At 35.4% G+C, this 12,328-nt stretch overlaps 1 protein-coding gene across 1 annotated transcript in view; it reads right to left on the bottom strand.

The window, feature by feature from the left end:
* LOC150110209 (Y+L amino acid transporter 2-like) overlaps nt 1-12,328 on the bottom strand; it is a 53,875-nt gene that overhangs the window by 27,465 nt on the left and 14,082 nt on the right. Inside the window, exon 2 of the mRNA XM_090392205.1 lies at nt 5,644-5,769. Within this exon, the coding sequence (XP_090248331.1) occupies nt 5,644-5,769 (126 nt within the window). The remainder of the gene's footprint in view (nt 1-5,643; nt 5,770-12,328) is intronic.

The raw sequence follows: 12,328 nt of genomic DNA, 5'->3' as shown, positions 1-12,328 counted from the left end.
ACCCTTTCTTGTTCAAACAACTTTTGTTTGAAAAAAAAGTACTTGTTTGAACAAGAATGTGTGTGTGTGTGTGTGTGTGTGTGTGTGTGTGTGTGTGTGTGTGTGTGTGTGTGTGTGTGTGTGTGTGTGTGTGTGTGTGTGTGTGTGTGTTTTCATTGAGAAACATTTTTTTATTTTATTTCGGCGTCCCATAAATACTAATAATTAATATTTTCTTATATTATCGCTAAATGTTATAAAAAAAAGGTATGCGTTTGTATACTTATCTATGAATTTAAATATATACATTAATCTGATATATTTATTTTATAATTTTACAAAAAAAAGTATCCATTCCTCAGGAAAAGCACAAAAACTTGCTGGAACCTCTTTCCAATTCAAATAAAAATTAGAAAACGGTAGTAGATGTGTTTCACAATGATGCAGAGGTACAGTCGCGACCAGAACAACGGGAAGACTTCACAAAGTCTGAAGTCTTCCCATTGTTCTGAACGATACCATTCAGAAACCACTCACTACCTGCTGAGTAAATGCCAATGAGAAGAAAAACGGCTTACTGGCCCCTCTCGCTCGTTGTTTAACAAGTTAATCGTTCAGGTAATATTTCTTGCTTTGTACTTACCCTTCGTATTGCTATTTATAATGCGTCACAAGGGAGGGGGGAGAGGAACGTCCCGTATCCGCAAAGAGAAAACTCATTTAATTAAATTAAAGCACCTCTGCCTCATATACCTGACATTTTAACACGCTGTGATATTTAGTAGTATTTCTAATAATGAAAATAGGATGGTTAAGGCTGATTGCCCTTGGTAACACTGATGGTTGGATTATAGGCAACGTAAGCCTATGATCGTATGTTACGCTTTCGCGCAGGCCTACACATTTTACCGCGCAAGCTTTCGTAGCCGATAATCCCGCGGAATAGGTTGGTTGCTTCTTATTCCCGGTGGTATCCCATGTCTGTCAAAGCGCGTGTTCACGGGGCCGGTTTGCCTGCTTTGCGGGAGGAAAAACCTCAAGATAAACTGGGGGGGGGGGGGGGAACCTGCTGTCCACGCTCAAGACAGGCTAACTTGGCTATGATATTTAGTAGAAGCTGAGAAAGACTCACGTCACCGACGGGAATCGAACCTAGGACACTCCTTCCCCAGGCATATGGTTGCGAAGCGGACACCCACTAGGCTAACCGCGCGGACAAGCCTATAATACCGTAATAATAATAATCAACAGGCTGCGTGTTCGAAAATCCAAGCATGGGAAGCAATTTACGATTGTTTTTGGTGCGAGATCACCCTCTCAAGACTATTTATTCGATGCCTGAAATGGCCGGAAAATTTCCATGTTTGGTCTCCAGATCTGGGTTTCGGGATTATGTAAAAATAAATAAATAATTAAATAAAATAGAACATAAAATTAAACTCTTATCCCATCCACGATACTAATATAGGCTCACATTTCATGGATGAGATGTTTTCATGGTTAATAAAATAAGGTCTACCTATGAAGAATTTGCTCAGTGTAGCGTTAATAAAGAATATAAGATACTTTATTAGGGCTGGGATATATTCATATTCAAAATATACCGACTTCAAGAGGCAAGTTAATCTTCGATATCGAACAAGGTGCTTTTGGATCTTTCACCTCCACACTGTTTACCACCAGCTCTGTAATTAACTTTCTAACATCATAAATAAACAGTATCATCGTAGATCAGAAACAACCGCCCAAGAAAAAGTTAAAAAAAACATACAAAGATCAAAAATACAAGCAAAAACAACCAATAACAACAATTCATACAACAAACTTCACAAACATTAATGATGTCCATCACCACTTACAAGCATCTAAACTAGGCCTGGTGTATTTCTAAAACCTCAACAACTGCTATTCACCTCAGCTATCCTTAATCTCTGGACGTTATTTTTTCCATCACAAATGCAGTACTTATGGATTTATCAGATCTAACATCACATGTAAGAAACTACCAAACCTAGAATCCCCAAGCCTCTAGATCAAAACTTTCTTGCCAACACACTTCGTTGCAGTCAATGCTGTCTTCGTCGCTCTCCAGATTCTAATAACCATTCTGATCTCGTTGATTATCTCTGAAGCCTGATTTTTTTGTAGTCTAAAGAAACAAATATTGAGGTTCCAAATATACTATAGATGTCATGCCTCTTCCTGGTTACTCAGGGCATGACGGTTATGTTTTCTTTTCTATGGAGGGTCCTTTACCCAGCCAGTTTCACATATGATTACTGCTTCCACTCTCTCGATTCATACACCTTTTCTGAACTGAAGGGAATAAATAAACGAAAACCGGAAATAAATAAATAAATAGAATAAAAGATGTTTACATCCTCATTCGATTCCATTCAAAACTCCTGACCACTGTCAGGCTTTGGTTCGTCACCAAGTGTGTCAAAGCAGACCAAGAAAATAATTTAGCATATCTCAGATGGCTCAATCAAAAATTCTATTTTTGTAATCGTGACTACACTGCAGCCCACAACATCAAAAAAATCCAAATCCAACTTGGAAAGGAGAGAAATGTCCAAAAATTACCTGCTATGGCAGCAGTCGAACATCTCTCTTCTCTGAGGCTATTGGTGTAACTTCTCTCCTTCCATGTCTCCACTTCTCTCTCTCAAACATACACACGGCACTATTACCCAACAATGAGGCTGACCACCCAGCATTATTTTCCTCAAACACTTGTATTGGCAACTAAAGCAAATCATCTGTCAAAGAAGAGTTCAATTCCATGTCTTTTCTACTTTTTTTTTCCCCACCAGAAAGATCTGAAGAATTATTAATACTTTAGATACTAACAAGTCAGTCTGGTCCTAGCAGTATCCCTACCTCAAATATCTTTGCAGGCTGTCATATTCATCTGGGATCTACTTGACAGCATGCCTGTCCCAAAAGAAAATCTCTTAATCAAATTACCCACTTTTTTGGACATAAGTCATGGAACATTTTCTCTAAACTAGTATGGCCGATCTGGATATTTCCAGCCATTTGATAGGGTTACTTAGGCTTACTTACTAAGCAGCAGTCCACCTTTTCGTAACTGGATTGCCAGTTTCCCCCATTTACCGTTCAATACGTATCATGGTGAACAGCTTCTCTTCACACTGTCTGCATGTGACTGCACTGTTCACACTACTTTGATTTCGTGCACGCTCTTCTTCCTATACCTTAATGATGTTTTCTCACGACCTCAAATCCTATCCTACAGTACTCTCTAGTCTAATTTGGCCATTACGAAGTTCGTCAAACTCCGTAATGGCCAAATGATCCAATCTTCCATAATCAGGGTCTTAAAATGCATACTCGTTGCCATTCTTCCGTGGACAACCTAGCGAACTTGAACGCTACCAAAACATAGTATTGTGTTATTTCTCACAAGATCTCACTTCTGGTTACTTTCAATAATATTCAGATCCTTAGACAAGATCAAATTTTTCCCGAGTGAGCTGATTTTCATCGCCTTTCATGATACCTTTTATATCGCATCCAAAAGTTCCTAAACCTCCACAAAAACAACTTCATCCTTTTTCTATTCAAGACTATTTCTCACACAACACCATAAGTTTCAAATTTCTCCAACCTTAGAATACTCGGTTCTCAAAATTTGGGGTCAGAAACCTCAAAGAAAGGCTCAAAACTTCCAAAAAAAAAAAAGGCAATTCAGTTAATAATTAACAGACGACCACACACATACACATCAATCAGTTTCACATCGATGCTCTGTTTCAGCCGTATTCCGTTTCAATTTGGTATTTTCACGAGTGTTCTCCGCAGAAATGTCCTCCGGATTTTCCTTATAAAAACATGAGATGGTGATCATCATCCCTACGCAGTTTGGCTTCAAACTTATTGAACTTTTCATCCTCTTTCATTCCACTTAGATGGTTGGGGGATTTGAAAAGGTTTTCCTCATACTTGGAGAAAAAGTGTGTGAGGAAAGCTTACACGCTAATATCTCTCGTGAGTGGTGATAATAAAGAAAGCAAATACAAACTTTTCCCAAAGTGAAAAAAAAAAAAAAAAAAAAAAAGCTAAAATTTTTTTTTTTTCTTCTTATGTTGATTTGGTTTCTCGCTAAGAGTGCTGGATGAATTGTCAAGTCACGATCTTTATAACTACACATTATGAAAATTATTTCTGGCATTAAAAATTCTAATTGGGTTTTTATTCACTATAAAAAAAAAAAACTTGGACAAGTAAAAACGCCTGTTGATTTTATCGGTTTATCGTTCACTTTTCAACTTGGATGCGGTGTGAAACACATTCTTCAAAAACATTAATGAACTATCGGCGTTATTACACTATAAAAAAAAGGTACGGTGACCATACGTCCTTTATTTAAGAGGAGTCCTTTATTTCACTACTCTGTCCTTCAGATTTTTTTTTTTCTAAAATGGCCATTTTGTCCTTTATTTTGTGAATTGAAATAATAAATTGAACGCGTAGCACACGGCCCATAGATCTGTGAGAAGATCGAGGAAAGCGTTTTGTTCATTTCCAGTCACTGAAACTTGAATATAAATGACGGCGAACTATTTGATGAAGTTGTGTATTAAAAGTTGTGTCACCAGTGAAAAGATCGAAGAATTGCGACAAAATGACGAGTCCTGCCAACGTAGTTGGGTTGAAATTTTTAAATGTTTCGCAGATAAACACATCTTTTAAAAACAATTTAAAAATCGTTGAATTTTGCTCGTCTCCCTGGATCTAATGCCCCCACTGAACGAGTATTCTCATTAGTGAAAAATATGTGGATCAGTGGGAAAAAACAATTAAAAATCGAAACATTGAAAGCATTCGTTTATACCAAATACAACTTTGACATGAATTCAATACAGTTTTATGAATTTTTAAAACACAAACCTGATTTATTAAAACGAGTTCATTCTTGTGAAAAGTATCAAAATTAATTTTTTTAAAAAATAATAATATGATTGTTTAAAATGATATATATGCTTATAGTTTATAATAAATGTTATAAAGCTTTTTGGTTTTAGTGAAACAAATAAACGCAACCTTCTTTTTTTTTTAATTATGAAACAATTTCTGATTTGTCCTTTATTTTCTCCAAAAAAAAATATATATAGTCACCGTAACTATAGGCCATGGCCAAACACTAAATGTGAAAATGTTTTAAAAACGGAGTTCAAGTTTAGAAACAATTCGCATTAAAAAGAGCTAAAAAAGAATTTGATACACAATGATAAGTCAAGTGCTTTCCACGTAAGTTTTTCTTTTCCTCTCCCCTAGGATGAGAAGGCCTAGGCCCAAAGTTTCGCCTAAATCAACGCCACTGGAACACAGCAAAATAAAGCTTTCCTGTTTCATATATAACATTAGTCATTTTATTTTTAAGTAGTTAAAAGTAGCGTATAATTTATGAAGTACAAGAATGTTGTACAACTAGCTTTACCGCACACACGCACACGAAACGACCAGCATTTGTAGTTTCCAGACAAATCAAGTTGTGTTTAATGCAACATTATTATGGGGCATTAAAACTACATTACGGAAAAATTGAATGTAATCATTACTGTCCAACAGTAACGTAAAACACGTGATCAATGTATGGCATCGATCTAATCGAAATTGACGTTTAAAAGATCCTACCTTGACAAATACGAGTCACTCCAGCAATGATAATGATGACCAGAGCCAGCAACTTAGCACCTGTAAATATATCCTGCACACTCATAGCCCAGCGGACGCTTCGACAATTCACGTATGTCAGGAAACCTTGAAATTAATGGCAAAGTAATAATTAGATTTAATTATCTGTAATTGAAAAAAAAAACTCATAATTGAAAGTAAGAAAGTGTGCCTAAAGTTATCAGAATATCCGACTGATTTAATGTTAATTAATGTTAACCTGAAACCATTAGCTTGTAAATTTTTAAAACTTATTTTAGATGCATCATCTAGAAAGCTTCAAGGTTTTTAATCTGTATGGCCTGCTTTGAAGACTAGATTAACTTGGGTTTTTGTCAGTGGCGGCGCTGCAACTTTCGAAATATACATACACACTGTAAGTACAGTGTATACGTGTTTGGGTAAAATATCAAAATTATGGCAAAAATTAAATAAACATGAACAAATATTGTTTATTATCGATAAAAATTATACAGTTTAGTATAATTCAAAATTACTTAAAAATAAAAATCCATTATCGTAACTCCAATAATGTTCTAAAATAAAAAAAAAAACTATAATAAATGTTATGTCTTTAATTGCAACGTCTAAATATTTAAAGAGACGGAGTCAACACGATAAGCACTACGAACACTCTACTATTGGCACAAACTGCATATAAACAACAGCGGAACTGCGCGACAGACAGTGTCGCATTACGCTAATAGCTCGTATCTCACTATGGCGTGCATATGCTTGCGCGCGTAGCAATATGACACTGTGGTAAAGACAGTGCTGCTAACGCCCTCCTAAGTGCTACAAGATGGATTTTTATTATTTTTTATACAAAATAAGAGAATTGTATAGGATTGTTGATGATAAAATTAAATATTACAAGCAAATATAAATAAATTAATAAATATATTTATATATCGAGAAAAACTGGGAGTACTGCAGTTCCGCAGTGCCTATGCACGAGCCGCCCCTGGTCTTTGTACTATTAGAACTCTACACAAGGTGTCTATAAGACATTGTCTTTCGGAGGTCCCAAACAGTGTGTACTCGTGTGTTGGGGAGGGTTAAAAGGTAGCAGGTCCTCGCTGTGTATCAACCAGTCCAGTAATACGATACCTTCGACTTGCTGTGAGAATGTATGCTTTGGCTTTTAATGTAATACTAAAAATAAAAACGAATATGATTCTTGAACAGACTGAACGTCACTGATAGCGTGTACTTGCATTTTATATATGGTTTAGTTTATTATTACTTTTTATTTATTTATTATTATAAGGGGAAACACACCGGTTAAAGGCTTGAAACCTATTTGGTCTCCTGAGTAAGCCTCTTTCAGTCTCCACTAGAAGATTGAAAATCACCTACACCCCCATAGCAACACCTTTATGGAGAGAAATGTCACAAATCAGTCATTGGTTCTCAACTGATTCTTCTCAATAAAAGCAACAATCTCTTCCCAAATGTTGCTGCAATGGCAGAAGTCCTTAATGCCCTTTCGACTGTGTTCCAAAAATATCCGAGGATCTATGGCATGTGCAGTGATTTTTGCAAACTATTCATGCTTGATCCTTTGAATAGTGCGTACTAATAGTTTTGGTATTTGAGTTGAATACCAACAGTATTTATTCTCATTTGTGGCACTGATTCGCAAAGGATTCTAAAAAGCTTTTGACAGTCGCTTTATTCCTTATATTTGTCTCATTTGCCAAATATCTAAGTACGCTTATACACATTCTTCAAAAAAAAAAAAAAAGAGAGATATAAAGAGCAAACTTCATTTTTATTTGTTGATTTTAAAACTGAGTTGTAATCGTAACTAAGACGTACACACACACACACACACACATACACAAATTGTTCTTTGCTGTTCAAAAACTACTGCGGTACAGGTGTAATGCAATTTTGAAGTGAGGTGATTTTCTTTTGATTTTGCTGTAAAATGCAATTTTGTGTTGATTTTTATGGAATTTAAAAAACTTTTTCACAGTTATGAAGTTATTCTTTGCTAGCTATTTGACCATTTCGTACCATTTTCTAGTTGTTTTTCCTTTTTCAGTTCCTGTACATTTCTCAGCTCTAATCACGTGCTCTAGTCGCTTAGCAACAGCACGGATGCCGCAAAAGACACATAAGACATTGTTAACAGCTAGAAGTGTCGTAGTGGATTTATCAAGCAAGTACAAATATAAACAGAATTTTTAAAGGAATGTTACCCACAAAAAAATGCTACAGGTTGCATGCTAACATGACAAACATCTTTTTGCCATATTAGTAGGGCAATGATTCTTATACATGACACACACACACACAAGCGGTAGTTTGCAACAGGAAGAAATCAAGGCCAAATGGCTTTAGTATCTATTTATAAGTGCAACGGAAAAGCATCTTACTTCCTGTGAGATTACAAATCTTGAATCTAGGAATATTGATTACAACCTTTTATCTCATTTCATTAAAATTCTAAAATAAACAAGTTTAGATTTTACTCTAGCGGAAGAACTTTAGAAACTGCTACATTCAAATCAAATTTTAATACATTAAAACATTTTAAACTGCTAGAACAATCTGAATGCAGACTAATTATTATATGGTACTGACATGAATAAAAACAGATACTTCAAGTTGATTTTATCATCAGGATCGGCAGCTCTATGTAATCAAAAATTTTTCCGGATTGTAGTTTTAAGATGGCAGCATTTATTACTGTTCCAAGATTAACTTCCAAATCTGGGGAACAAGAAGGCAATGAAACAATTGATTGTGCTCAAAACTGCTGCACATAAAAGCAGAATGAGCAGAAGCATTATCATGGTGGATAGACCAGTCTTGAATGCGGCACTTCTCAGATTATTTTCATCGAAAATCTTATAGATGCCGAAAAACATTTCAATCCACAGTTCAATCCCCAAGAATAAATTCTTGGGGATTGAACTTGGGAGATATCATCATCGAGCAAGAAGATGATGATATCTTCCAAGGTTGCTGGAAGAATCTCCCAATTTTAAGCATAATTCGATGCGTAAAAAACACAACACAACTTGAAAATAAACAGTGAGTAACCATACTGCCATCTTGAGGATCTGTCTGGAATTATTATTATTTTTATTTGATTATGCATTGCATACTGTTGATTAATTTGTTGGTTACAAAAGAGGGTGATCCAATTTTGATAATATAGTCTTATGATCACTCCAAGATCCATGTATTGGTCAAGCATTCTCTAAATCATCCATAATATTTTTGAATGTCCTTTACTCCAATTTAGATCCCAACTCGTTTCAGACTACTCATAATTAGATCCTTAAACTGGAACCACTTTAGATGGTTCAGTGGATGCTCGTATTTCTTTATCGGCCTTCAACATGCATGTATTTTCAGTCTATTTTGTCTGTCTGCGGTCAGGCAGATGTGTTAGTCTCATACGATCGTATGAAACTAACACAGTTTTTAAATAGTTTTTAAACCATATTTAAAAAGTTTTCTTTTCAAAAAGCCTTTCACCACTACAGGATGATTCTAATTACAACACCCGAGCATTGATATATATATATATTTTTTTTAAGTATGTACTTTTGTCTTTCTCCATCATAATGTTGTAACATTTCGACACTGTATTTTAAGAAGACAAAGCTCTGAGCAAAGTTCACTCTAACAGGGATCTTGAAAAACATCTTTCACAAGTAGGAACTTTTTCTTTCTTCATCCACTTATGCTTATTCGAGTTGATAACTTAATTTATTCTGCATTGTTCCTCCTTCCGTTAAACGGGTCTACCAGCAAATTGCAGTTTCGAACGTCTTCCCCCCCTATCCCAACTGTTTAATATTGATATTATTCACTTTCAATTCCTGATGAATACACATAGAGCTTCTTACGTCACCTTAATTGACAACAGCGGATTATAGGACGTCCGCTCAAGTGATGTTTTTGTTGCCTGATAAACGATGATGAAAGCTAAATTTCAACGAATGATTGTAGGCATGGACTAAGTGGCGCCTGGCGAATTGAATTCATAATGTTTAAGGAGTTGATTTCTTTCGCTATCTTCGTCCTGCCAATGTTGATTATTTATTTATTATCTTGTTGATCTACGAAAGTAACAAGATCTATTAGAAATAAAAAGGAACCAACCAACGAGTCTAGAACGAAATGCTATTAAAATGAAAGCACTATTCAGATACTGGTGGAATTTCAGAAGACGTCACTTCCGCTTCAGTGATTGGTTTGATGGTTTTCAATTGGTTCGATCAGATTGTTAATCAAAATACGACTCCACTGCAATATTAATCAGTATTTTTTTAGATTAATCCTTAACTAGCGTAATGGATCCAAAAGTTCCGATATTAAAAACATTGGTTTACGTTGGTCCTACTAGGGTACAAAACTCGCGACATCGCTCACAGAATTATAGGATCACGAAGCCTATCCGACACAAATAGGAAGAAAGACACTTGATAGAGGTGTATGAGTCAAAATGATGCTAAACGAGCAGAAACAAAAACAGCAGTATCATAGGAGAGGGCAGTACTGAAAATAGGATGCTTCAAAATGTAGCGGTTTATTATTATTATTACAACTATGTCACTATGCAGTTATGCTAAAATATTACTTTGGTGCTAACCACGGGATAGCCAGAACTACATAAATCAAATATCATAAAGCGTATAACAAGACCTTAAGCAATTAGCTATATCACATATAAATATGGCAATCACTATGAAAAGCCACAGGAAGCGTCTACATTCCAGATATGCTAAAAAGGGCCCTAAAGCCATACTATGAACGAGAAATACGCACCCGACAATAGCTTACAGACTTAATGAGATGTACTATATTAGTTCAGTATTTTTTATTACAATCACTATTTTCCCACACACAAAGAAGTGAAAAAAAAAAAAAACTTTCACTTCATCAGGAAATAACACGAATAAATTTTAAAAAAATACAAGTAATAACAGGTAACATTTGCAGTAAAAAATATTTGAAAACGTTTAAACAATGGCAAGCATGCATTCGCTGTTGGCCAATGTGGCTACTGCTTCGTGGGTTGCTATATACGAGTGTGTAATGATGGATTAATGAAGACCAGATGTTAAAATCATCGCTAGTTTTTTTGTTATACTGTAGAGGATACTTTATTTCAGCTGATTCTTCGAATGCTGTTAAGTAAAAGCGGAAATCAATGAGGAGATTTCAGGAGTCTGATTTGTGCTTTCTTTCATTCTCAACGTACTTTATGTGTGTTCCACTCGGCGTATCTTCCCAGATCTGCCAGTTTGTCCTATGTAGTGCAGTCTTGCTATTATTTTAATCTGCGATTGATTGCATCTATATTGGATAATCACTGATCCTTTATACTATTTGTTCTTTTCTTTTGGAGGTTGAGATAAAATTTTTTTGACTGATGTTCTGTTATAGCCATTTTTGGAAGGACAGAATTAAGGTACTACACCTCTTGGTTTCTTTAATGTTCATGGAAATTCTGTATGCTCTATCGCGCCTGGAACGGATGATGCCTTTTTTTTGTGCTGGGTAGTGATGAACAGTTGCGTGTAGATAACATCCTGTGTTAGTTTGTTTCTTGTAAACTGAGCGGTTGAGTGTGTTTTGCTCTGATATCTCTGCTAATGTGTCCATAAAAGGTAAAGATCTATTTCTTTCGAATTAAACAGTGAATTTGAGAACGAATGTTATCCAGGAAGGTAACGAAATCTTCTAATTAGGTAGCAGAACCGAGCTACCTAATTAAAAAAAATATATCGTCGATGTATCTTCGTCAAATGTTTGGTTATGTTCCTTGATATTGGAGGGCTATTTTTTCAAACCACTCCATGAATAGGTTGGGTCAGCTAACATAGGAGAGAGAGAGAGAGAGAAGGAAGAGCCCATAGCTAATCCTTTCTGTTCCAAAAAAAAAAAAGTTCAAATTTGAAAAAAAAAAAGTGCTATTAATGCAGTGTTTAAAGGGTCCACTCTATCCGGTGGAAAGATTTCCTGAAGAATTTTTATGGTTTTCACTCTTGGAACGTTTGTGAAAAGCTTTATTATGTCCAGGCTTGCAATTATATCAGTGAGAGTCAATGTGATGCGTTTGATATTTTCCATTAAGTGTATTATGTTCTTAACATAAGAGGATGATTTCCTGATGCGAGGTTTGAGTAGGTTTATTTCTGTTTGTTACTGAAATGTTATTCATTTGTTCTCCACAGAAGCCTGAGATTAGATAATAAAAGTTTACCCTCAAGTAATTACCGTCTAAATTTGATGTGGAGCCCTACTAGGTTGTATATTATTATGGCACGTTCAAATTAAAAAGAAAGTGAATCAATTTAAACATTTGCTACAAATACCTTGTCTGACGGCGGAGTGAAAATTATTGCATCACTAACATTCCAATTTCCTACCAACTGCTTTGCATCTAAATTAGAAAATTTAGATGCTTCCTCTCTTCTCTCTCTCTCTGCAGAGAGTAGGACTCATTTCCTACGTGAAATAATCTTTATAGTATGTGGGTGTGTAGGGGTACATGGAAGAGATGTGGTTATTTTAGATAGGAGATGGGGAAAATGATCTTTTACCTCATTTATTTCTTGTTAGCTAAAACAGTTTTAATCTAGAATATTTCCGAAGGAGCACAACGTTTAACTATCTC

Source organism: Typopeltis vanoorti, chromosome 1, assembly GCF_054136105.1.
Source record: "Typopeltis vanoorti isolate ZY-2024b chromosome 1, IOZ_Tvanoo_1.0, whole genome shotgun sequence".
NCBI lineage: Eukaryota > Metazoa > Arthropoda > Arachnida > Uropygi > Thelyphonidae > Typopeltis > Typopeltis vanoorti.
The sequence above is the reverse complement of the archived record's forward strand: the minus strand, read 5'-3'. Positions and strand labels throughout refer to the sequence as shown.